The 24958-nt window shown below is 54.9% G+C and overlaps 2 protein-coding genes and 2 long non-coding RNA genes across 7 annotated transcripts; 1 reads left to right on the top strand and 3 right to left on the bottom strand.

Moving 5' to 3' along the window:
- The first annotated feature begins 1893 nt into the window (after positions 1–1893).
- ZNF205 (zinc finger protein 205) lies at positions 1894–20613 on the top strand. Of its 4 annotated transcripts, XM_043560759.1 has the most exons (9): positions 9499–10114; positions 12224–12278; positions 13225–13362; positions 15597–15705; positions 15993–16206; positions 16503–16594; positions 16964–17084; positions 18701–18796; positions 19049–20139. In XM_043560759.1, exons 4-9 carry the CDS (start codon positions 15673–15675, stop codon positions 20113–20115), a joined length of 1623 nt encoding a protein of 540 aa, XP_043416694.1. In that variant the 5' UTR covers positions 9499–10114; positions 12224–12278; positions 13225–13362; positions 15597–15672; the 3' UTR covers positions 20116–20139. The 4 variants fall into 4 exon arrangements, with proteins under 4 accessions (XP_043416693.1, XP_043416694.1, XP_043416692.1 ...); XM_043560757.1 differs by lacking the exon at positions 15597–15705 and having other exon boundaries at positions 9500–10114; positions 19049–20613; XM_043560758.1 differs by lacking the exons at positions 9499–10114; positions 12224–12278; positions 15597–15705 and adding an exon at positions 1894–1989 and having other exon boundaries at positions 19049–20613.
- LOC122471178 (cytochrome c oxidase subunit 6b-1-like) lies at positions 3591–5281 on the bottom strand. Its single transcript, XM_043559467.1, has 2 exons — positions 5196–5281; positions 3591–4206 (listed from the first exon to the last, which is right to left on the bottom strand). The coding sequence occupies exons 1-2, from the start codon at positions 5279–5281 to the stop codon at positions 3726–3728; spliced, it is 567 nt and encodes a 188-aa protein (XP_043415402.1). The 3' UTR covers positions 3591–3725.
- Positions 17531–18701, bottom strand: LOC122471770. Its single transcript, XR_006294274.1, has 2 exons — positions 18594–18701; positions 17531–17593 (listed from the first exon to the last, which is right to left on the bottom strand). It is a non-coding gene; the product is annotated as an uncharacterized LOC122471770 (long non-coding RNA).
- A 353-nt stretch (positions 20614–20966) lies between the features above and the next one.
- On the bottom strand, positions 20967–24958 carry LOC122471769. Its single transcript, XR_006294272.1, has 2 exons — positions 22432–24958; positions 20967–21805 (listed from the first exon to the last, which is right to left on the bottom strand). It is a non-coding gene; the product is annotated as an uncharacterized LOC122471769 (long non-coding RNA).

The following is a 24958-nucleotide window of genomic DNA, read 5'->3' as shown; positions in this document are numbered from 1 at the left end:
CCCCAGGGCCAGAGTCAGCCTCAGCCAGACTGGGAAAGGGCTCCCGGAAAATTGAACAGGAAGTTCCCAGCTCTGGTCCCATCCAGGTAATGAGGGGGCTTCCTAGAGTTAACCCTTAACCTCCCAGTTTGGGAGTGGGGTGGGGAGAGGGAGGGGCCAGAGAAATGAGGATTTAGCGGCTAATCCAGAGTCCAACCTGGGACTGAGGAGGAGAGTCTAACTCCCCCTCCAGGTAAGAACTCACCCCCCCTCATCAGGACTTGTCCTGTTCTTCTTGGGGGTGTCTGTCACCCTGTATTTTCTGAGGGGACCAGAGCTGCCATTTTATTTTATTAAAAAAATTTTTTTTTTCAACGTTTATTTATTTTTGGGACAGAGAGAGACAGAGCATGAACGGGGGAAGGGCAGAGAGAGAGGGAGACACAGAATCGGAAACAGGCTCCAGGCTCTGAGCCATCAGCCCAGAGCCCGACGCGGGGCTCGAACTCACGGACCGCGAGATCGTGACCTGGCTGAAGTCGGACGCTTAACCGACTGCGCCACCCAGGCGCCCCTTAAAATTTTTTTTTAATGTTTATTTATTTTTGAGACAGAAAGAGAACACGAGCGGGGGAGGGGCAGAAAGGGGGAGGGGGGACAGAGGATCCGAAGAGGGCTCTGCACTGACAGCAGAGAGCTGGACGCTGGGCTGGAACTCAACCAACCGTGAGATCATGACCTGAGCCTAACAGACTGAGCCACTCAGGCGTCCCCAGAGCTGCCATTTTAAAATGCCTATTGTGTCGTGGGGCTCTTTGCTGGGCATTTCATTCACGCCACAAATCTTTGCCAAGGGCCAGTTTTGTGCCAGGCACAGTTGCAGGGGCTGGGGTAAGCAGGAGGCACCGGCCCTGACTTCAGAGGGCTTACACGCCCGTGTGCCGAGCAGTCCCGGGCTAAGAATAACACAACAGGATCACGTGATGGGGGAAGAAAGGGCGCCATCGACACCAACAAAGATCTTCCCAAGAATCCTGCCGGGTGGCTTTTATCCCAGGTTTCCCAAACACGAAGCAGGGGCTTCCGGGAAGGGAAGTGACCTCACCACTGGCCTTGAGCCCAACTCGACCTCCAAAGTCAAGACTGCGTTTGCTCTAAGGTGTCTTTTTGGGTCGTGCTCTTGGGCGGCCGCAGCCCGGAGGGCGTTTTCCTCGTAGGAACCTGCGGTTCAGAAGCCCGCGGGCACTCTCGAGGTGCCCTGTTTTGGGGACCCGGGGACACCTGAGCTCGCTCTGGCTCCTCAGCCAGGTGGTTGTCTTCCTGCACTTAGCACCTGGGATTAATCTTGTTCCTTTATTTTCACTGTCTAGTGTGGGCCCCACTGGACTACAAGCTCCCTCTGGACAAGTGGTGTTTCCCTTATCTGCTCCGCGTCCTCCACACCTGGCCCAGAGCTGGCACGTGTCCAAAGAGACGAAATGGCTTAGGAGGCGGCCCGCGAGACCCACAGCACGCAGAGTGTGCAGGCGCCCAGCCCCGGTAGCCCCACCGCAGCCCACCTCCTGAGCGAGGTCGGTAAACCCCGCCCCAGGGAGGAGCCTAGAAACTCCACCTCCTGGGCGGGGCCGGGAGCTCCACCACGGCCCACCTCCTGGGAGAGGTCGGGAAACCCCACCCCAGGGAGGAGCCTAGAAACTCCACCTCCTGGGCGGGGCCGGGAGCTCCACGACCGCCCACCTCCTGGGAGAGGTCGGGAAACCCCACCCCAGGGAGGAGCCCAGAAACTCCACCTCCTGGGCAGGGGCCGCAAAAGCCAACCCCCGGGTGGAGGCGCCTCCCACACCCAGATCTGGACCCCTCCCGGCCGTCCCTGCCTTGCCCCTTCCCCCAAGACTGACCTGCTTCCCCGTGGCTGTGGCTTTCGAGGACGTGGTCTGAGCCCTGGGTGTGGGGACAACCGGGCCTGTATGGATATGATTGGGAAGAACTGCTAGAACGTGGCCTCCACGGGTAAGGATCGGGGCGCGCAGGGAGGGCCTGGGGAACTGGCTCAGCCAGAAGGCTCGGGTTTCGCTGTTAGCACTGACTTTCAGGCCTCCGACTCAGACATGCCACCTCTCCTGGAAATATGTCAGAGAGGTGGAGACCAGCTCCATTTCTAAACCTGTGGCCGAGCATGGGCTTGGCTAACAATCCTGTTTGTTGCTGGCCCATCGCGGTTGTGCACCATTTCATTCATTCATTCATTCATTCATTCATTCATTCATTCATTCATTCCTGCGGGAAATGTTTGCTTCCCTCCTGTGTCTGGTACTGTCCTTGACCCCAGGGACCCAGTGCCGAGTTAAACAGACAAGTGCTGCCCCCATGAGGCTTACAGTCCGGGCAACGCCGGGTCACCAATGCTGGGATTCCTTGGACTCCTCTCATTAACTAAAGTTACTTTGCAGGAAAAAAAGGGCTTATTGAACGTTGAAGTCCCCTACACTCCCCTCTCCCAGCATTACTCAGTAATAGACGAAAATTCTTGTGAAATTGCTGAGTTGTTACTTATTTCCACTTAGTGAATGATAAACCTCCAAAAGAGATTTTTAATGAAAATCTACCTATTTGGGGTATATTTCAATACCTCCTAAAATTATCTTGAAAATGCACACATAAACTATTCTAGTTGTTACCTTGGAATTTTTTAAAGTTCACACCAAATTACATTTTTAAAAAAATATTTATTTTTTGGAGAGGGGAGAGCACAAGTTGGAGAGGGGCAGGGACGGGGCGGGGGGGTGTCAGAGGATCCCAGGAAGGCTCTTCACTGACAAGCTGACAGCAGCAAGCCTGATGCGGGGCTCAAACTCACGAATGGGGAGATCATGACCTGAGCTGAAGTCAGAGGCTCAGCCGACTGAGCCACCCAGATGCCGCTAATAATTATTTTTAACTACGTTTTTAAATTTTAATTCCAACATAGTTAACACACGGTGTTATAATCAGTTTCAGGTGTACAACTTTTCTTATTAAATGTGAAAAAGACTTCAGGTCTAGTATCAGCCAGGCCAGTAAGAGCGCCTGACTGATGGAACCTTCCTCTCTCATCTTTTAAGAGATTTCAGGGGCGCCTGGGTGTCTCGGTTGAGCATCTGCTTCTCACTCAGGTCCTGATCTCACGGTTTGTGGGTTCGAGCCCCATGTCGGGCTCTGCGCTGACCGCACAGAACCTGCTTGGGATCCTATTTCCCGCTCTCTCTCTGCCCTTCCCCCACTCGCTTGCTCTCTCTCAAAACTAAAGAAATAACCATTAAAAAGAGACAGAGAGAGCTTGCAGAAGAAAGACACGTTTTCCTGTATTTTCTATTTCTGTAGGATTCCTCCAGTTAGAATAATTCAGGGCAAAGGGGAGAAATCCTTCTCCAGCTCAGGGAAAGATGGCTGTTAAAACCTCTTCTTACCATGGTCACATCCTCTGCCCTCTTTTCCTTTGCCTTTCTGTTTCTGGACACACCAGCTCGATCCCACCTCGCCATGCTGGCCTGGAAAGGAGGCTCCCACCCTCGCCCTTTGTCCGCTTCTCTTCAATCTTTTTCTTTTTCTTTTTCTTTTTTTTTTTTTTTTTAACTTTTCCAACGAGTATTTATGATTAGTTAAGCCATGCTTCAGGATCCCAGGGTGGGGATCACCATGTACCCAGGTCCCCCCTTCACTGCCCTGGGAGAAGGATGGAGTACGGAGGAGAGGTGGGTGGAGCCAGTTCAGATCTTCCCGGGAAACGTGCCTTCCGCCCGGCGGTCGTCCCAGGCTGCCACCCAGGACATGGGGCAGAGGGACTTGTACACACGCCGGTACCATTCGCACACGGAGACCTCACCCCCTTTAGCAGTCATCGCCTTCTCACAGCGGTGGAAGTCTAGGTAGTTTTGCCAGGAGTTCCGGGTCTGGCTCCGGTTGGGGAAGCGGCTGTCAAAAGGGGCAGTCTGGTCGTTCTTGACTTTGGTCTTGATGTCTTCTGCCGTGGTGCTGAGTCCTAAAGACACCCCCGAAGCGCCTCGCAGGTCAGCGTGACCCTCAGCAAAGACCTCCTCTTCAATCTTCAACGGCCGTCTCCTCGTGGAAACCACCCTTGTTAAAGTGTCTCCTCCCAGCGCGCTCTGTTCCCTTCCCAGTACCTGCCACAGACTGTGATTCACTTGCTGCTTTTCTGTCTGCTTGGCTCTTGTCTGTCCCCGCACGGGACTGTCAGCCACACAGCGTGTCTCAGCGGGTCACTGGTTCCCAGTTGACCGCTCAGTGGATTTGATCTTCTGTCTTCCTTCCTTTTTACCTATCCTCTATCTTCTGTTTTCCCTGTTTCTCCCGTTGTCTCCTCTCAGCCTTCCTCACCAGCTTCACTTTCTTTGCCCGAGCATTAAATATTGGCACTCTGCACGGCTCCGGCCTGGGGGCCTCCGGTGACCTTGGGTCTGCTCTGACCCACCCCTGTGTAATCCACTGCCTGGGGGGGGGGGGGGAGCTGGATTTAGTGATTCACTTCTAAGAAACCGAATCCAGCAGGAGGGAGGGGTGTCACTTCTGAGATTCTGTTGTAAACAGACCGTGGCTTCGTCTTGGGGGCCCTCAGATGCGCGCTCTCTCAATCTCTTGCTTGCTTACCCTGGGGGAGCCATGTCTGAGGAGAGGCCCTTGTGGTGAGGGACCAAGGCCAGTCACCTTGGACCCTCTCCCCACAGTCAAGCAGACAAGTTGACCATAGCTATTGACCTGTAGCTAGAGGCACCCAGTTAAGCCCTGTAGGGTACAGAAACCATTGGATGATAAGTATTTATTTTGAGATACTACGTTTGGGGATCATTTGTTACACAAAAATAAATAACTAATATACCTCCCTTTTTGGTTTCGTAGCCACTGTGGCCTCAATAACCATTCTCAATGCCAATATCCTTGTATTTATATTTTATTTCTCAACTCTTTGGGTGTCTCATAAATGCCCCCAAAGTCTTCATTTTCAAGGCCAAACTCACACGGCCACTGAAACGCACGCTCCACGACAGTGGCTTTGTTGTCATGCTCCGCTGCGTCCTCACTAAATGTGGATCCGATGCGTCTTTCACATCAGATCTCTGTTTCTGGTATTCTCTGTTTCGGTAAATGTAGTACAGCCCGTTCGGTCACGCAAGCCAGGAATTGGGATTTATCCCGGATCCCCTTGAGTTACCTCATCCTACATCTCATCGGTCGCCAAGTTCCGTGCGTTTTCCAAATCTGCCCGTTTCTTGACTTCTGCTGCTGTCATCTGAGTCCAAGCCTCCATCGTCACTTGCCTGGACCATAGCAATGGCCTAACTGGTTTCGCTTCATTTACTTTTTTTTTGTTTAACATATATTTATTTTTTACAGAGAGAGACAGAGCATGAGTGGAGGAAGGGGCAGAGAGAGGGAGGGAGACACAGGATCCAAAGCAGGCTCCAGGCTCTGAACTGTCAGCACAGAGCCTGACATGGGGCTCGAACTCACAAACTGGGTCGGGAGCAGGGTCGGGGGGGGGGGGGGCGGCAGGGAGATCATGACCTGAGCTGAAGTCGGATGCTTAACTGACTGAGCCACCCAGGCGCCCCTCATTTACATTTTTTTTTAGGTTCATTTATTTATTTTGATAGCTGACTCGAGCAGGGGAGGGGCAGAGAGAGAGGGAGAGACAGCATCCCAAGAAGGCTTTGCACTGTCAGCACAGAGCCCAGTGTGGTCTCAAACCCAGGAACTGCGAGATCATGACCTGAGTGGAAATCAAGAGATAGATGCTCAACCGACTGAGCCACCCAGGTGGCTCAGGGCACCCAGGTGCCCTGATTTTATTTTTTAATTTTTTAATGCTTATTTATATTGAGTCGGGGAGGGGCAGAAAGGGAGGAGGACAGAGGCTCTGAAGCAGGCTGTGCGCTGACAGGAGTGAGCCCAATGTGGGGCTTGAACTCATGAACCATGAGATCGCGACCTGAGCCGAAGTTGGATATTCAGCCAGCTGAGCCACCCATGTGCCCCTATTTATAATTTTGTTTTTAAGTAATCTCCACACCCACCCTGGGGCTTGAACTCACAACCTCAAGATCAAGAGCTGCATGTTTCACTGACTGAGCCAGCCAGGCACCCATTTTCCCGTTTTTTGTTTTTGTTTTTGTTTTTATTTTAAAGAAAAATTTTAGGTGTAACGTACAGAAATGTACCCAAACCAAAAATGTAGAGTGTCATGAGTTTGCATCAGGTGAAAACAGCCCTCGCATTCCAGCCCTCCTGGCCACTTCCCTCCCCCATAATCATCATCTTGACTTCCCACCACAGCAGGTTTGTCTGGTCTGGTTTTGAACTTCATGTAAATGAAGTCACACAATAAGAAGTTTTTTCTTTTAAGATTTTATTTTTCAGCAATTTCTACACCCAACACGTGGCTCGAACTCACAACCTTCAGATCAAGAGTCGCATTGACCCTACAACATTGTCTCTACCAACTGAGCCAGCCAGGTGCCCCAAGGAATTCTTCATCTGGCCTTACTCCACAGTGGGAGACTCAATCCATGTTTTTGATTTTTCCCTGAACGGTATTTCCTGGTGCATTATTTGTTCATCCTACTGTGGCTAGACAGTTGGTGGGTTTTGGTTTGGAGTTACATGTCTTTGGTGACCATAAATGTGAGTTACTGCTGGGTTCTACCCAGGAGTGAATCGCTCTGTCACAGCATATGTAGATTTCAGCTTTAGAATATTCTGCCACTTCCAGAGAGCCTGTCCGGTTTCCCCTCCCACCATCTATAGATTCATCTTGTCTATTTCTTGCTCTGGTGCTAGGACCAGCCATTTTTCCAAGGGCCCTGATTCTTATCATTAGCTGATTTCCCCCCCTACATTTTAAAGCATTCCCAAGCAATCCCTATCAAAATAACACCAGCATGCTTCACAGAGCTAGAACAAATAATCCTAAAATTTTATGGAACCAGAAAAGACCCCAAATAGCCAAAGCAATCCTGAAAAGGAAAACCAAAGCTGGAGGCATCACAATTCTGGACTTCAAACTGTATGGCAAAACTGTAATCATCAAGACAGTATGGTAGTGGCACAAACACAGACACACAGATCAATGGAACAGAATAGAGAACCCAGAAATGGACCCACAAATGTATAGCCAACTAATCTTTGACAGAGCAGACAGAATATCCAATGGAATAAAGAAAGTCTCTTCAGCAAATGGTGTTGGGATAACTGGACAGCAACATGCAGAAGAATGAACCTGGACCACTTCCTTCCACCATACACAAAAATAAACTCAAAATGGATGAAAGACCTAAACATAAGACAGGAAGCCATCAACATCTTAGAGGAGAAAACAGGCAACAATCTCTTTGACCTCGGCTGCAGCAACTTCTTACTCAACACGTCTCCGGAGGCCAGGGAAACAAAAGCAAAAGTGAACCGTTGGGACCTCATCAAGATAAAAAAGCTTCTGCACAGTGAAGGAAACAATCAGCAAAACTCAAAGGCAACCGACAGAATGGGAGACGAGATTTGCAAACGACATATCAGATAAAGGGTTAGTATCCAAAATCTGTAAAGAAATTATCCAACTCAATACCCCAAAAAAACAAATAACCCAGTGAAGAAATGGGCAAAAGACATGAATAGACACTTTTGCAAAGAAGACATCCAGATGGCCAAGAGACACGAAAAAATGCTCAACATCGCTCATCATCTGGGAAATACAAACCAAAACCATAATGACATTCGACGTCACACCTGTCAGATGGCTAAAATGAATAACTTAGGCAACAACAGACGTTGGCAAGGATGTGGAGAAAGAGGACCCGTTTTGCACTGCTGGTGGGAACGCAAACTGGTGCAGCCACTCTGAAAAACAGTATGGAGGCTCCTCAAAAAATGAAAAATAGAACTACCCTATGACCCAGCAATTGTACTACTAGGTATTTATCCAAAGGATACAGGAGTGCTTATTCGAAGGGGTACATGGACCCCAATGTTTATAGCAGCACTATCGACAATAGTCAAAGTATGGAAAGAGCTCAAATGTCCATGGACTGATGAGTGGATAAAGAAGATGTGGTGTATATGTCCAAAGGAATATTACTCGGCAATCACAAAGAATGAAATCTTGCCATTTGCAACAATATGGATGGAGCTAGAGTGTCTTATGCTAAGCGAAATGAGTCAGAGAAAGACAAATACGTGATTTCACCCATAGGTGGAATTTAAGATACAAAACAGAAGAAGATAAGGGAAGGGAAGCAAAAATAAGATAAAAACAGAGGGACGTAAAGCATAAGAGGCTCTTAAATACAGAGAGCAAACGGAAGGTTGCTGGCGGGGTGTTGGGTGGGGGGATGGGCTGGATGGGTGAGGGGCATTAAGGAGGACACGTGTTGGGATGAGCACTGGGTGTTACATGTAAGTGATGAATCACTAAAGTCTGTTCCTGAAATCGTTATTACACTCTATGTTCACTAAGTTGGATTTGAAATTTAAATAAATAAAACAAAGCATTCACAAAAATTGAATTTTTAAAAGGATGAGATAAAGTAAAAACAAATGGAAGCTCTACATTTTATTCGTACAAAGTGAAGTAAAAAGAATGTAAAAGATTCTGAGCAGGGACCACGTGGCACGCAGAGGAGGGAGTCTGAGGGCTGGGAAGTGAGGGGGGGAGACTGCCATAGGACGAAGGGCTGTAAATACCAGACTCCTGACTTCCATACCTGCCAGCGGACACGCCTGGCCTAGTCGCACCCACGCTGGCCTGCTCTTTGTGATCGTTCACTTCTCTGACTCTAGTGAGCCCTGTTCTCCCCTCCCTCGGTCTCCCTTTGAAACCCCGGTCCCCTCTGCACAAGTCGGAGGGAGCTCAGCTCTTTTTCCTGCTGTCAGCAGTTACCGAATGAAATCTGCTTCCCCTCCTATGATGAATGGTTGTTTGGTGCTAATGCGCTGCATGTTTTCTTTGTGTTTTTATATTTAATGAGCTATGTGTCACACAGAGGGAGCGGGTCAGCAGCAAGGGCCTGCGCGCAGACAGCCTCAGTTTCCCCACAGGGGACGCCGTATGTGTCCCGCCCCGCAGTGTGTGTCCACCCTGCGGTCCTCACCCCCGCCGGCTGTCCCCACGCACGGTGCCCAGAGGCGGGCGCCGCCAGAGAGCCGGGAAACCGGAAGTTGGGATGGGGCAGCCGGACGGGAAATGCGGGCACACCGGCCAGGGGCAGGCGGCACCAGGGTGACCCTCCCCCCATCGGCAGGCCAGTCCCTCGGGGGCGCGGACGGGAGCGCGCGGGTAAGGCGACGGGGCGGAGCCCTGGGGAGCATGATGGGCGGAGCCACCGGGAACCAGCCAATCAAAGGTGTGTCCCGTGGGCGCGTGGGCGGGGCGGCGTCGTTGCCTCGGCGACGGGCTCCCGGCGTCAGTGCTCCGCAGACTGCGGGGCTCCTGGGCCTCCAGCTGGTTGGGACGAGTGCCTGTGAGGCCGCCTCGCGTCCAGGGACGGGGTCACGGGCGTGCCGCCGCCCCTCCGGGGGTGAGAGGGCCGCTGGCCGCGTGAGCGCCCACGCCCTGCTCTTAGTGGCCCTGGGGGTTCTTCGTTATTTTCTTCTTTAAAATATTTTTACTCCTGGGGCCCCACCTATCTGCTTTCCTTTTCTTCTTATTCAATGGTTAACATTTGCTGTGTTGTTTACTCGATGATTCCTGTTTTTCTTGGCCTTTCTCACGTTCCTTTATTCCCCCCACCCCCCACCCCCATCTTCTCTCCTTCCTAAGGCTTGATCTCGCCATTACCCTGTCTCCAGCCTGACTTATCAGCCTTAATTAGTACAAGCTTTTTTTTTTTTTCCTTTAACGAAACGTTTTTCTTCTTACTTCAGATGATTTCTTTTTCTAGTTTTTATTATTCTGAGTGCTTTTGTAAGACCTGAGTCAGTTCTCAGGCCAATCTCTGAAGGTCGATCATGATTTATTTGCTGAAGGTGACCTCTTCATAAGCTCAGTGAAGCCGCCAGACATTGGAGTTGGCCTTCCTTGAGTGTTTTCCCTGTCTGAAGCTCAGATAAGCACTTCCATCCATGGTAGTTATCCTTGTGACAGGCTTCTGAGGTGAGTACATCTCTAGACTGGTGCCCTGTGAGCTGGACAGCAGGTGTTTTCTGCTGGGGTTGTACAGAGTTCTTAAATTTTTTATTTTAATCATGAACATTTAAAAGTTGGGACATTTCACATAGAAATCTAATTCTTTTTCGGCTTCTCTTAAAAAGTCTTTAAGCTTTGGCAATGCTGAGCCCCCAACTGCTCCCTTTGAATACAATATGATTTCTTGAGGCTCTGACTGCCATCTTCCATCCAAGCCACTCGTCATATGCTGTCCTGCCTGCTTGCTGGAGGCATTTAGAGTTTTGATCTCTGCTTTGCTTATTGACCCGCCTTTCCGTGGTGCTTTTCTGAAGTCTTTTAGGGACTTCAATTCCCACACAGCAAATATGACATTTGCTTCCCCCTAGACCTGCTCAATCCTAGAGCCTAGACTGTGGAAGCGTTTCCTCTCCCGTTCAAGAAGGGGCTAATGTCTGTCATATAGTAGGTGCTCAATAAATATTTTCCGAACCGTTAAATAAATGTTGAGACTTCATTTGGTCCAGTTTAGGTGAGCCCGTGGTAGGATCCAAACCGCTCGGCTTCCCCAGAGTCCTTGAAGTGGCCCCTTTTGTCTGGTAGAGAAACATTTGCCCAAGAGTCAAGACGTATCCACATTTTTGGGACTCAGTGCACTCTTGGAACTGCCACTGACATGGCCTCAGGAGTGAATTCCCTTACTCCGGATGCTTGTCATGCTCCTTGTTGATGGAGAAACACTCACAGAATGAATAGTTCATCTTTTCCACAGCCCCCTGTCACTTTCCAGTTTATAGCTCGCTGGCTTGAAAATAGTAATTTTTTTTAAGTTTATTTATTTTTGAGAGAGAGAGAATGCATGTTTGAGAGAGAGAAGGGGAGGGTCAGAAAGAGAGGGAGAGGGAATCCCAAGCAGGCTCCGCTCTGACAGCAGATAGCCCAGCGCGGGGCTCTATCTCACAAACTAAACTGCGAGATCATGACCTGAGCCGAAGTTAGACGCTTAGCCGACTGGGGCACCCAGGGGCCCCTGGCTTGAAAATACTCCTGGCTTTTGTTACAACTGCGTACATCCCTCTTTACCTTGAAGATTAAGATGCCTGGAAATAATGACCAGAGACAAACCCCAGGGGTAACATTTTTTGTTCATCAGAGTGACAGTAGACTAGATCAGAGTCCTAAAACACATTTAACTCCAAAAGCAGGGTTGCAAATTCAAAATGCTGCGGAGGCAAGTGTAGATGAAATGCAGCCACATGAGAGCAGGCCCTGAAGGTGGGGAATACGAGTCCAGGGTTGCCCAATGATCTGCTTGTTTTCAAGAAAATCGGTTTTATGAGAACTCTACTCATTTTTAAATGTTAGAAACAAAGTTTTAAGGAAATTAACCCCCTGTGAGCCCACAGCACGCCTATAGGCTGGTACAGGGGCCAGTTGTGCCTGGTCCTGGATGAAAGGACGCGTCTCAGAGGACTCTGATGGCCGCAGGCCACGGGCATGGAAATGTTTCCTGGAATCTGACCCCAGAGCTGGCCCCACTCCTTTCCTCTGACCCATGTGCCCTGCTCAGAGGAGAGATGGGTTCTTCACCCTAGAAAGCGAAGCGCAGTCTCTGTCCTCCACTTTGGGAGCCTTAGTTCTCAGGTCCAAATGGAAAACAGAGACTAAGGGGTGTGCAGTCCGGGCCCCTGTCGATATAGCTGGGTCAGACCCTTTTACCCCTGCTCTCCCTGGCCTTGAGAGGGAGCTGGGGGAGAGCAGATCTAGAAAAATCAGATTGGTCCCACATCTTTTCAAGCTGTGGGGCATGAGGTGGGGGGTGGTGGAGAGGAGAGTTCCTGGGCCTATCTATTTCCTAAGTTTGCTCTGAGGGAGAGAGAACTCCGTGCCAGTCTTGGGGAGAGCCCGGACGACCTGACCTGCTCACCAGCCTGGGCGCCTTACGTGAAATCCAGGACTGTGAGAGAACATAAGACCTTCAGAGGCCCTGTGTGTTGTGAAGGACCATCGTGCCCCTCTACCAGAAAAGTGCCCTCACTCCTGTGAGGACAGCCGCAGTGCCTTCTTTGAAACGTCAAATATCTGGTCCTTCCACAGAATTTGTTTTCCCATCTCCGCATCCTGCTCTACTGGTAGCACAAGAACGTACCAGGTAAAGCGATCGTCAGCTGGCGGTGCAGATCTAGGACTCAGGTCCCTGCCTAGCGCAGGTGCAGCCCAGCTCCAGACCCCAGCCCCGGAACGCTCGAAGCTGGGAACCCTGTAGGGCTGCAGCTGCGTGGGGAACGGGATATGGGAGGGACTTCCTGTTGTCCCTAATCCCAGTCTCCACCCGGCTCCCCGGCCCGGTGTAGGCTGTGGAGTCTCCCTTCCCGGGGGAGGGGGCCCCCAGCGCCCGAGGTGCCCCCTCCACCTCCACTTCGGTGAGAGGGGCGCTGGGGAGGGCGCCTGGATCCCGAGATCCACGCGGGTGGCCAGCTGGTGGGAGGGGACGGGGTCAAAGGTGGAAGGCTTCAGGCTGGTGGGGAGAGAAGGGGGCCCGGACCCAGGTTCGGGAAGGGGAAGGACGTGGGCCATCCAGGCCCGTGAACAGGATGGACTCTTGTCCCTGTCGGGTGGTTACCGCTGCAGGGAGGGCTGCTGAGACCGGGCAGCTCAATTTCTGGATCCCAGGCGGCGGAGTCAGGCTGAGCGCAGGCTGTGTGTGCCCTGCGTCTGGGAGACAGGGGGGCCCAGATTCCTCAGCTGAGCCGGCTGTGAGGGGTGGGGTCACACCCAGCACCTGTTCTGTACAGTCTCTGCAGACCTTTCGGCTCCTGATGACAGGAGATCCAGATGCCGAGTCAGCTCTGGCTTTCCCTAACTGGTTGCTCTGAGATGCAGAGTTCTGGCTTCAGCGACAAAGGGGATGATACAAAACAGCATTCTGTCAAGTGAGGGACCAAACCACACCAGAGAGAATGAGGTCACCGGAGGGCATCTGCGGAGGCTTTATTTCTGATTGGGACCAAGCGTGGGTCTGGGCTTGCGTGGGGATTTCCAGAGTGCTTGGGAGGTGTCCAGGAGACGATGGCTGACTTACATTTCTGCTCTGGTAGGCTCCCGGCCAGAAGCTGGAGGGGGCTTGGCCAATAAGAAGGAGAAACGACGGAGCTGTGCTTTCTACCTCTGAGATAGAAATGTCTGCAGACAGCAGAGCCGCCCAGGCTACCCAGGACAAGGAGAGAGCCCGAGAGGTATGGACGGGGCGCTGGGCGAGGGATGCATGCCCTGGAAGGGATTGGAGCGGGAGGGGGTTTTCAAGGTAGGGTGTCTACGCCAGTGGAAGACAGACTCACTGGGGCGGATGGGGGTGATGGGAGGACTTGGTGCTATGACGAGAAAGTTCTTCCACTGGGAATTGACAGCCAGAGAGCTGCTTGGCTCTGCCTGCTGAGTTCACGAGTCTGTCGGCCAAAGGCTACATGAAATAGCGGGGAGCCTGCGTGGGGATCCTACTGGTGAGGTTGTGCCCAGCGCACGTGGGGGAGCCTCGGTTTACCCTCCGCTCCCTCCTGCCTAGCACCCCATCTCCTCTCTCCCTGGGTCTGAGCACCTTGTCTCCTTCCTGTACCTGTTGCCCATGTGTGTAATTACACCCTGCGGGAGGACCTGGGCCCCTGAGCTTGGAATCAAAGGAATATGAGTCAGCTGCAGCCAGGTGTGTGACCTTGGGCAAGTCCCCTGGCTTCTGGGAAGCAGGTGTGTCGTCCATAAAATGTATACCCTGTGCCTGCCTGCTGCTGCCACCTGTCTCATCCAGATCGTTATTGTAACATATGCAATAACAACACCCACAGCAACCAGAACCTAGATAAGAGAAACAGATCGCCTCAGCGAGCAGGTGTAAGGACAAGCACAAATCAAGAGCAGATCTCCCTCAGCTCACCATGGGCTTACATCCTGATAAACCCGCTGTACGCTGAAAATATTATTAAGTGGAAAATGCATTGAATACATGCTCTACTGAGCATCAGAGCCTAATCTCACCTACCTTAAACGTGCTCAGAACACTCAGAGCAGCCTACATTGGGTAAAACCACCTAACACAAAGCTGATCTCGTAACTTAGTGCTGAGTATCTCGCGTGATGTACTGAACACCGTGCTGAAGGAGGAAAACAGAATGGCCACCAGTTTGTGGTCATTGACGCTCGTGACCACGCGGCTGACCGGAAGCCATGTCTCCTGCCGCCTGGCGTCCTGGGCGAGGACCGTGGTACACATCGCTTAGCCCAGGGAAAGGGGCAAATTCAGACTTCGAAGTGTGGTTTCTACCCAATGTGTGCCGCTTCTGTACCATCATAAAGTCGAAAGCTCGTTAAGTTGAGCTGTTGAGAGTCAGGGACCATCTGCGTTACGTCTCGCACTTTCGTACAGTAGGAGGTACAAAGACGTGTCAACACTGCGTGCTTTCGCTTCCACGGTGCCTTTGTAACACCCACTGGGCCTCACACGCCCCTGACATTCTCTCCTGCTGGATTCTGTCAACTCGCACAGTACAGTTATAGTAATTATTTCTGGCACCGCTCTGTGTTTATCCAGAATGTTCCAGAGTAGGCAGCTCTTTCTCACAGGGGATCTGTGTGTGAGGCAGAGTAGCTGAGTTTTGGAGGCTGCCTGGCTCGTGTGGCTCCCAGTCCCTCCAACTCCTGGCCTGAGGGTCTTCCCTTTGGGGCTCTGATATACACAGACGTGGGGGCGGTGTGGAGAGAGAAGTCTGAGTTCTCAGCAGAAGCCTGGCCAGTCCCTGTGCTGTGGGTGATGATAAGGCCTCACCAGGAGCCCCCCAATGCAAAGGAAGTGACTTTCCCAAAGCTCTCGAGGTTTGTGGGAAGGCGGTGCCCACTCAGGGTTGAGCGGCGAGCGAGGGGCTGGTCTGGATCAAGCCCCGGTTGCCTGACCTTCCCACCCGAGGTTGATGTGAAGAAGGGACGAGTTAGGAGGACCCTGGAGAACCCTGGACGAGCTGCGGTGGGTGGTGCTGCAGGGGTGAGCCGGGAGGAGGTCTCCTTCTGTCAGACGAAGGTGGGCACAGGCCTCGGCCCAGTTAGAGGTACCCTTGGACTTGTTTCTCCAAACTAAAAAAACCTCCAACTTCCGTGACCAAATTGAGTCAGGCTGGAAATGGCCCAGGGCCACATGATACCTCCCTGTCATATTCAGGAAATGGTGGCTCTGGGGCTGACTTGTGAATCAGATACACTCGGAGTTCAAGTGCTGGCTGAGAATTCACAGGCTCTGTAATCTTGGGCCATGGTCGATCTCTGAGCCTGGGTGTGTTCGTTTCCTGTGTCTGGATGGCATAAAACAACTAGAATTCATTCTAAGGACACTGGTCGTTGGATCTAGGGCCCAGTCTAAATGCAGAATGATTTCATCTCAAGATCCTTTACTGATTACATCAGCAGAGACCTTTTTTTTCCAAATAAGGTCACATTGTGAGGTTCCAGGCAGACGTGAAATTTGGGGGACACCATTCAGCCCACTGCACTTGGTGTCCTCTAACATGAAAGAGGAACCATCCACACAGCTGTGGGAGGTACGAGGCTGGAACGGGGAGGAGACACCTGCTCTGTGGGCACCTGGCCAGCCCGTCCCTGGCCCGGCCTTGAGCCTCCCTTCCTTCCCGTGCTGTCCCGGCCTTGTGGGGGCGAACCAGGCACGTGCGGGGCCCCAGGGCCGGGAGAAGGAAGCAAGGCCAGCAGTGAGTTGCATTCGGGTGTGTTTGGCCACCTGGGTGTCGGCCGCTGCCAGGCCCCTCGGGTGTGGGGCTCGGCTGCGTCTCCCATTCTCTGCCCAGGTGCTGATGGGGGCTGTCATTCCTAGGTTCCAGGTCATGGGCATCCTCGTCAAGAAATGCTTTCTGAGTCAGAGGAGACGGTGCCTTTGGGAGCTGCTCAGGAGTCTCCCCACATCAAGACGGAGCCGGAAGAGCCACAGCCTGAGGGGGCATCGCAGGGGGCCGGGGCCCGAGGAGAGCAGGGCTGGGTGTCCCTAAGCCAGGGCTCTAAGGACAAAGCTCTTTTCCTGCCCGGAGGAGGTGAGGAAAGGGATGGAGAGGGGCGCGGAGAGGGGCCCCTTCTCGGTGGCAGCTGTGGGGAGAGGTGGAGTCTGGTGCAGAGGCGGGGAGGGCACGAGCTCTCCTGCCACGGAGAGGCCTGCACGTGGGCGCACCTGCCCCCGACACGCCTCTCCCGCACAGCCTCGGAGCCTCTGACTGCACAGAGGCTACTGACCCTCTTCCTGGGTCAGGTCGGGGTGCAGTTTGAGGCAGCGGTGGGTGTCCCTGGTAGGCGGGGCGAGGCGGCCGCCCTGAGCACCTCTGTCCTCTCTCAGCCCTCCCCTCCCCCCAGATCCCTGTGCTCTCTCGTGAGGGGAGGACCAGAGACCGGCAGATGGCTGCGGCGCTCCTCACCGCCTGGTCCCAGGTGAGTGTCTCCGTCCAAGTCCAGGGCTGGAGGAACAGCAGAGGGATGTGGAGGAACCACATCGTCCCCTGGATGCGAGCGCCAGCCCGGAGGGTGGGGGCTGCAGGGGAGCGTGCGTGGAGACCCCAAGCTTCGGCTGCGGCGCCCGAAAGGGATGCTTGTTTCTGTCCCCCCGGGTTGTACACAGCCGCCTCGTTCTCGCCCCCGCGAAGCCACCCTCGGGCGGCCCTCCTGCTTCACCAGCAGACGCGAGGGCGGGGCTCACTCGGGGCAGTGGGTCGGGAGCCGGGTCGCCTTCCTCTTGGAGCCATGGTGCCCCTCTGGGGGTCCTGGCGTGTCCTGGAGAGTGGGCGTTTTGTGTTGTTGCAGATGCCGGTGACCTTCGAGGACGTGGCCCTGTACCTCTCCCGGGAAGAGTGGGGGCGGCTGGACCACGCGCAGCAAAACTTCTACAGGGACGTCCTGCAGAAGAGGAATGGGCTGTCCTTGGGTAAGGGCCGGGTCGTGCCCGAGGTGGGGCCCTCCCACCCTTGCCTCCTCCTCCCCTTCCAGGTCACGAAGTCCCTCTCGCCGCTCCTCTGGACCGCGCCGTTCCACGGCACCTTCCTGGTGAAGGACGTGCGCTCCAGCTGTGCTGACGTGGTAGCCACGAGCCCTCGGGCCAGATGTGGCCGCTCAGCACGAGAAATGTGGCTGGAGCTACTTTTTATTTATTTATTTATTTATTTCACTTTAATCAGCACAAACTTGAATTGAGGTAGCCCCATCTGGCTAGTGGCTGCGCGGGGGGGGGGGGGGGGGGGGGGGGGGGGGGGGGGGGGGGGGGGGGGGGGGGGGGGGGGGGGGGGGGGGGGGGGGGGGGGGGGGGGGGGGAGGACTGACCTGGGGGTTCTGCTCCTGGCTCTTCGGAAGTGCTCGCTCCACTCCAGCTTCTGCCCCTCCGAGCCCCATGTGAGAGGTGTCTGCGCGGACACCGGTGTCTGGGCTCCGCATCGGGAGCTGCTGGCCGGGGGGGGGGGGGGGGGGGGGGGGGGGTGGGGCGGGCCACGGTCAGCTCCTCTCTCCAGGCCCCCAGACCCCTTGCTGTCTCACATCCACCCCGAGGGGCCTGTCCTCTTGGAGAGGACATTTTTCTCACGGTAAGTAAAGTCCCAGCACTTTTTTCAGACTCTGGTTTTCTTGGCAGAATTCTTCGAGGTCGGATGGAAAACTCAGAGCACCCGTTCATTGACTGTCATTCATTCTTTCATTCATCCAGTCTGTCTGTCAGTACACGTCAGTTGCACACTGGCTAGTCCAGTGGAGCTAGGGGCTTGGGAATCCCCCCTTGACTCTGATGGTGGGCCTCCGGGTCTGGGCAGCTCAGTCCTTTAATTATCTCAGGCTTGCTCACCACCCACTGTTAACCATGCCCGGGGCACAGACCGGCAGGTCCAGGCAAGTCCTGGGAGATCACAGGGAACCCAGCACCCATTTGCAGCCCATGGCAAGCCTCACAGATGCCCTACCCACTGGTTGGTCCAACGCATTCCTTCCCCGGTGCAGGGCTGGGGTCAGGGCGTGGAGGCTGGGCTCCTCCGCTCTCTTACTGACTTGACCAGAATCCCCAGGCTCACGCCCCAGGAGACTTGGCCAGTTCGCCTTTGGTCCCTGACTTCTGGGTGGTCACCACAGCCGGCCTCCTCGCCCAGGCCCTCCCACTTGGCTTCCTGTCCCCCACCGCCCCTCCCCCGGGAGCCCTTTCTGCTCACGGTCCGGGAAGGTGCAGGAGCGGGAAACATTGCTGGGCCGCTGCTGGGGGCCTGTGTGCCATAAGGGGGTCATGGGCAGCTGGCCTCACGCACCCCCTCTCCCGTTACTCCTGGCGCTCGTTCAGGGATACTGGATGGGGCCCAGCTCAGCCCTGAGAGGAGTGTGTCTGGCAGTTACCCCAGAACCTGCTTCCTAGAGATGGGTGGACACCCGACCCCAAGTGATGTTTGAACTCGCTTAGTTTCACCCCACGTGTGCAGAGCTGTGTCCTTGGCAGGTGGGGGTGGGGAGGGGGTGTCCCCTGCTGTGCCGCCTGGTGACTGAGCGCAGCATCTCTTGTCTCTTTTTGGCCAGGGTTTCCCTTCAGCAGACCTTTCTGGGCCTCCCAAGGACAGGGCAAGGGTGAGGCCTCGGGCTCCTGCCGGCAGATGGGAGAGGAGGAGAAGACAGGTGCGTGCAGGGGTGGCAGGTGGGCGGGGCGGTGGGGTCACTGCTGTCACTCCCAGGTGCCCCTCTTCAGCCTGGACTCTCCGTTTCCCCTGGGGTTCAGGCACACAGCCCTTCCAGGGCAGGGCCTTCAGCTCCCCGTCTTCTCCAGGGGGTGGCTTTTACTTCCAGGATCCCTGCTCTTACCTCCATCTCCAGAGTCACGCTGGGTCCCTCACCAAAGTCTCTCTCTTGCCGGAAACCCTCTTTCTCCAGGAGCCATTGAGGTGGGGAAGGAGGAGCCGGCCCCATCCCCGGCAGCCCTCCGGGACGCGAAGTCCTTCCGAAGCAGGGTGGGGAGAGCGCAGGCGAACGGCCTGCCGCGCGGGCAGCAGGTGGCCAGCGGCCAGAGCTCAGGGGCAGCCAGAGACGATGCGCAGCCGGGCCCCCCAGACGAGAGGCCGGCGAAACCGGCCCCGCCCGATGCCAGCCTGGCGAAAGCCCCGGAGGGCCGCCTCCCAGAGAAACCCAGAGAGGGGCGGACGGCCACCCCCGAGGGCAGCGAGGAGGGCCTGGCCCCCGACGGGGACGCGGGCAAGAAGACGTACACGTGCGAGCAGTGCGGCAAGGGCTTCAGCTGGCACTCGCACCTGGTGACACACCGGCGCACGCACACGGGCGAGAAGCCCTACGCCTGCACGGACTGCGGCAAGCGCTTCGGCCGCAGCTCGCACCTCATCCAGCACCAGATCATCCACACGGGCGAAAAGCCCTACACCTGCCCGTCCTGCTGGAAGAGCTTCAGCCACCACTCGACGCTCATCCAGCACCAGCGCATCCACACAGGCGAGAAGCCCTACGTGTGCGACCGCTGCGCCAAGCGCTTCACCCGCCGCTCGGACCTGGTCACCCACCAGGGCACCCACACGGGCGCCAAGCCCCACAAGTGCCCCATCTGCGGCAAGTGCTTCACGCAGAGCTCGGCCCTGGTCACCCACCAGCGCACGCACACCGGGGTCAAGCCCTACCCGTGCCCCGAGTGCGGCAAGTGCTTCAGCCAGCGCTCCAACCTCATCGCGCACAACCGCACGCACACGGGCGAGAAGCCCTACCACTGCCTCGACTGCGGCAAGAGCTTCAGCCACAGCTCGCACCTCACCGCCCACCAGCGCACCCACCGCGGCGTCCGGCCCTACTCCTGCCCGCTCTGTGGCAAGAGCTTCAGCCGCCGCTCCAACCTGCACCGGCACGAGAAGATCCACACCACGGGGCCCAAGGCCCTGGCCGTGCTGATGCTGGGGGCGGCGGGGGCCCTGGCGGCACCCCCGCCGGCTCCCACTTAGGAGGCGGGGTGGGGGGGTGGCCGTGGGGGAGACGCGGGGGCTGCGTGAGAGGGGGTGTGGGCAGGGAGAGGGAGGTGCTGGCATGGGGGCGGAGCATGACCGTGGGGAGGAGCTGGGGCGAGGCGCAGGCACGCTAGCTAGCTGCGAATTAAAGGCCTTGGAGTTCCAGCCACTGCCTATGCTCTGTCTCGTGGGGGCCCCGGTGGTGACGCCGACTCCCGGGGCTCCCGGGTCAGCCACGTTGGCGCCAACGTGGCTGAGGCGTCCCTGAAATCCTGGTTGTGGGGCTTGGGTACTCCCGTCCCCAGCCTTGACCTGGCTTGGGGCCATTCCAAAGCATCAGGACCCTAAGGCTACAAGCAAAGGCTTCTGGGCACAGAAACCTGAAGCCAACCAGCCACTTCTGAGACCGTGGGTCCCCCTGCCAGGGCGGTCTGCTCCTGCTGCCATCACTCTTGTCCCAGGCACATTGACTGCTGAGCCCTGGACCCTCCCCCCGCTCTTCTCTTTGGGAGCTGGAGCAGGGCTGAGCCAGCATGGAAACTCCTGTTCCTTGTCTGGTGCTCTGTCTCCTGTCTCAGGCACCGGAAGCCTGTTTTGTGACTGAACGTTTTCCATCTGCTTCCACTGGGGCCCAGCCGCAATCCAGTGAGGATTCCTCCCTTAACAGGGACCACTGGCCCTCCTGGTGCCTTCAAAGGCTGCCGCCAGCTCCCTCTGCTACTTTTCACCTCCTTGGCCTCTTCGTACATGTCTTTTATAATTTGCCCTATCTGCCTCTGGCTGGGTCTTCTACTCTTGGCCTTCTGGTTTTTGACCTCTGTAGCTTCTATTTCCCATTCTTTATTCCCCCCCCCCCCCCCCCCGGGGAGGAATGGGCTCAGCCACTTATTATCCAAGATTTGCAGCTCAGCTCCCAAGATAACATTCACTTCTGTCATCAGCTGACCTTGAGGACATCTGCTTGAGGGAGGCTGTTGAGGCTCCACCTGCTTCCATGGATCAAGCTCTAGGGGAGCTTGGACAGGAGACTGGACTGAGAATAGTAATAGCTGCCAGTTAAGCGGCTGCCTGCCAGGTGTGAGACCAAGTGCCGTGTATGTATGTCGCTTCTACGCTCCATAGCTCTGAGCAGTGGATTCCATCCCAGTTCTGTAGATGAGGAAACTGAGGCTGAGAGAGAAATCCAATAACTTAGCCAACAACCAGTGAGCTGGGAGCTGGGGTTCAGGTCCAGGAATTTTGTTGTGTAAAGAATACTCCTCTTTCCATGCACCCTGACAACTACTGACTGTCTAATGCATGTTATGAGGTAGGGCTGTCTAAAAAGAGTAAGACAGACTGTAAACTTGACTTTCAGGGGTGCTGAACCCAGCTGGAGATGGCAAGTGGGGTGGGGGGGTGGGTAATCAGCGGCATGCCAGAAAGCTGCCGACTAGTGGAGGCCCAGGCAGAACTTGGTTGTGTCTGGGAGGTCTCCGTGGGATCTAGGGTTGGGTTGCTACGGGACTGGTTGAGTTAGATGGCTCTTTCTTGAAAAGGCGACAAGGAAAGCTGTTTCCTCCGTTCAGCTTGTCGTCAGGGATCTGGTCGCTCAGTCATAAATGGGATTTCTCCGCTTGGCTCAGTGTAAGGGGCAAGAGGGACTTGTACCCATAAAGCAGACTTGCTGCTCCCAGGAACGAGTTTTCTGATGAAAGAGAGAGAGGCAGGAAAGACACTTACTACAATGCTATTGAGAGCGTGGGTCATTTGGTGCAAGCTTAGCACAGAGTGGATATTTATTTGCTTCCTGGGGCTTCATGACCAGTGTGCCAGGACTTGAACCACTCAGATCTGTTGAGTGAGCCAGAGGCTCATTTAAAGACTTCACTCTGGCCTCTGAGGGACTCGGACGCCACGCTCTCCAGGAGAAACTGTTTCCCCTTGTCACAGCACCATGTGGAGGGTCATGATACCAAGGGCTCCGTGGGTCTCAGTCCACTTCTCCCTAGAGACCCATCCAGAGGCCCACCATTCTGGGACAAAGCTGTCGGGAACATTTTAAGAGTGGAACTTGGCAATTTAGGTATTTGACAAGGGCAACTAAGACGGCAGAGGCAGCTGAGGTATCTTGGAAGGGCCTAGAATGTCAGGCCGAAGGGTGTTCGTGATTTGGTGAGGGAGAGGCAGCTGGCCAGGCCGGGGGACGCCAGGGAAGGGCCTTCGTGTCTCTGGGTATCCGCTCGGATGTGGCCTGTTCCCTTCTGGCTTCTGCTCACACCTGACCGCCCAGCTGCTCGGTTCGGCTCGGGAGAGCCCCACCTGGGTGCTCACCGTTTACCTGCGCCTGCGCGGTCAAAAGAAGGGCGAGGGCGGAGGCGGGGAATATTCCGTGTGGGCTCCCCACCCGCTTCCTGTGCGGCCCGAAGGCAAGGCCCAGTCCGGTCGAAGGGGCTCAGGGCCCAGCTCGGTCTGGGGGCATTTCTTCCCTTGCTGGGGTGATTCCGCGGGGTAGGGAGGCGGGACAAGCTCACTGGGCGCCCTCACAGCAAGGAGGATGGGTTCCGGAATGTCCCGCCCCCACCCTTGCCCTTAGCCAATCAGACGTCTGGACGGGGCAAGAGGCGGGCACCGGTGGACCCGGCCAATCACGACCGTCTCTCTCACCCTTCCGCTCCCCGGGCCGCAAGATTGCCAGGTAATGGCCGGAAATCTCCGCTTTGACAATTTCCCTTTTTTTCTCTGCCACGCGTGGGGCTCAGAAGGGTCCAGCGACCGGGTGCTGGATTACCGGCTTCGCCAACCCGCGAGACTTCACAGCCGGCCTGGGCTTACCGAGATGCAAAGCCTCCTGCGGTCCTAGACTGGACGTGGGCAGAGGGCTGAGGGCCTGGGCCAGAGCCACTTCCGGCTTGGCGCCCTCAGTCCTCTCGTCTCGTTGCTGGCTGGAGACTCCGGGACCCCGCATTCAGCAGGCACCTACGACCCCTGCACTGGAGCTCGCTGGCCGCCTGCGCTCCTCCCGCCGGCCGGCGCTCTAGCACCTTCCAAGCCTTGGAGCAGGGCCTGACGGTGCTGCCAGGGAGAGCCGGGCGCGGGGGCGGGAACGGCCTGGAGGGAGAGCTCAGTCCTCTTCCGGGGGGAGCCGGGGAGACTGAGGTGGCCAGTGCGAGGGGTGTGGGTGTGGCTCTGGGTGCTGTGTGGAGGGAGGTAAAGGGCGGGGAAACGTTAAATAGGGGCTTTGCTGCATTCACTCATTCATTTTCCAGATACGGAATGAACGCGAGTGTTCCACGTTCTTTGCTAAACGTTGAGGAATAAGCGGTGAAAAGGCCAGAAAAGATCTTTGCCCTCTCGGGGTTCCGGTCTAGTGAGGGAGCCCGACATGCAGATAAGTGACACAAACATTAATTTCAAGTAGTGACAAATATCAGAAAGAAAGGAACGGGTGAAACAATATTAGGAACGGAATGTCAGGAAGGGCCTCTTCAAGGAGGGAAGTTTTAAACTGAGACTTGGAAAAGACAAGAAGCCATTTTACTAGGATTTGGGGGCAGAACTTCATGCACAGGAAACAGAATGAATAAAGGCCCGGCCACCAGGAAGAGACTGAAATGACACCTCTCTTGGGAGGGAAGGTAGGAGATGACTGCAGGCGGGGAGGCTAGAAGGTGACAGTGCCCAGGACTGTGGTCTGAAGTTTCTCCTTGGCGTGTGGCAGAGGGTGGAGAAAGGAGGTTATGAGGATCGTTCACCCTTCCTCCTCTGGCCGTCCTGTGGGATGTGGTCAGACACGATCCCTTGCCTGGGTTGTAAAGACAGCACTCTGTGGCCTGCACCTCTGTCACCTCCTAGAGCACCTGTTTTTCTCTCCTCAACTAACAAAGTTCTGGACTAGTCATGAAGATCAGTACTACAGTCCCCACAGGCCACTGACCAGAACAAGTTTGGCTCAAATCTTAAGGAGAAAATGGAAAAAAGGCCTGGAGGGCCTAAATCCTGCACCCTCTTAAGTACCCCACACTCCTGTGGGCATGCCCAGGTGACAGGTTCCTGGTGATGCTGAACTCCCTGGGACTAAACCACTCTTTACTGAGCACTTCTTGTGTGTTAAAAGTTAGTGCTGGGCTAAGTGGTCTTACATATATATTCTCTTACTTATTTAATCCTTTCACAATCTTAGGAGGTAGTGAATCAGTTAGGATTCAGTTCAACTACGAATAACGGATCCAAAAGAGCAGGATCTTAACCAAGATGTAAGTGTCTTTCTCACGATAACATGCGCAGGTGGGCTGGAGGTAGGCAGCCTACGTCAGGACGAGTGTGGCGGGCCTAGCCTGCAGAGCCAGCACGGACCCAGGCCCTCATCTCACCATCCCAAAACAAGGAGTAGCATTGAACCATACATGCTCATGTTTAAATGTTTTTATGTATGTTTTTGAAAGACTGCAGGCAAGTGGGGGTGGGGCAGAGAGGGAGGGAGACAGGTTCCGAAGTGGGCTGTGCACCGATAGCAGAGAACCTGATGCCAGGCTCGAAACCACCAGCCGTTGAGATGGTGACCTGAACTGGAGGCAGACACTTAACCGACTGAGGCCCCCAGGCGCCCCAATACATGCTAATTTAAACATTTTTTATCAAATGGGAATACCATGTACAAATTGCAGATGAAAGGAATGATTTCCTAGAGAAACTTTAAAAACTGTCAAAATGGAGGCAGGAAGACATGGAAATTCTGAATAGCCAGTATCCTATAGGGGAAATAATAAAAATAAATATTTTTATTTGTATCTCTTTAACATTTTTCTTGGCGTGTGTTTATTTTTGAGAGAGGTGTTTGTGTGCGCGCGCATGTGTGTGA

The sequence above is a fragment of the Prionailurus bengalensis genome, chromosome E3, assembly GCF_016509475.1.
Source record: "Prionailurus bengalensis isolate Pbe53 chromosome E3, Fcat_Pben_1.1_paternal_pri, whole genome shotgun sequence".
In the NCBI taxonomy this organism is placed as follows: Eukaryota; Metazoa; Chordata; class Mammalia; order Carnivora; family Felidae; genus Prionailurus; species Prionailurus bengalensis.
The sequence above is the reverse complement of the archived record's forward strand: the minus strand, read 5'-3'. Positions and strand labels throughout refer to the sequence as shown.

Bases quoted from the DNA above. Each gene is read 5' to 3' on its own strand.
- ZNF205 (XM_043560758.1), top strand. From the start codon at position 13,306: ATGTCTGCAGACAGCAGAGCCGCCCAGGCTACCCAGGACAAGGAGAGA. The intron at 16,207-16,502 runs GTGAGGAAAGGG...GTCCTCTCTCAG, and splicing joins TCTTTTCCTGCCCGGAGGAG to CCCTCCCCTCCCCCCAGATC. The intron at 17,085-18,700 runs GTAAGGGCCGGG...CTTTTTGGCCAG, and splicing joins GAGGAATGGGCTGTCCTTGG to GGTTTCCCTTCAGCAGACCT.
- LOC122471178 (XM_043559467.1), bottom strand. From the start codon at position 5,281: ATGGAGGCTTGGACTCAGATGACAGCAGCAGAAGTCAAGAAACGGGCA. The intron at 4,207-5,195 runs GTAGGATGAGGT...TGTGGCTGACAG, and splicing joins AACTTGGCGACCGATGAGAT to TCCCGTGCGGGGACAGACAA.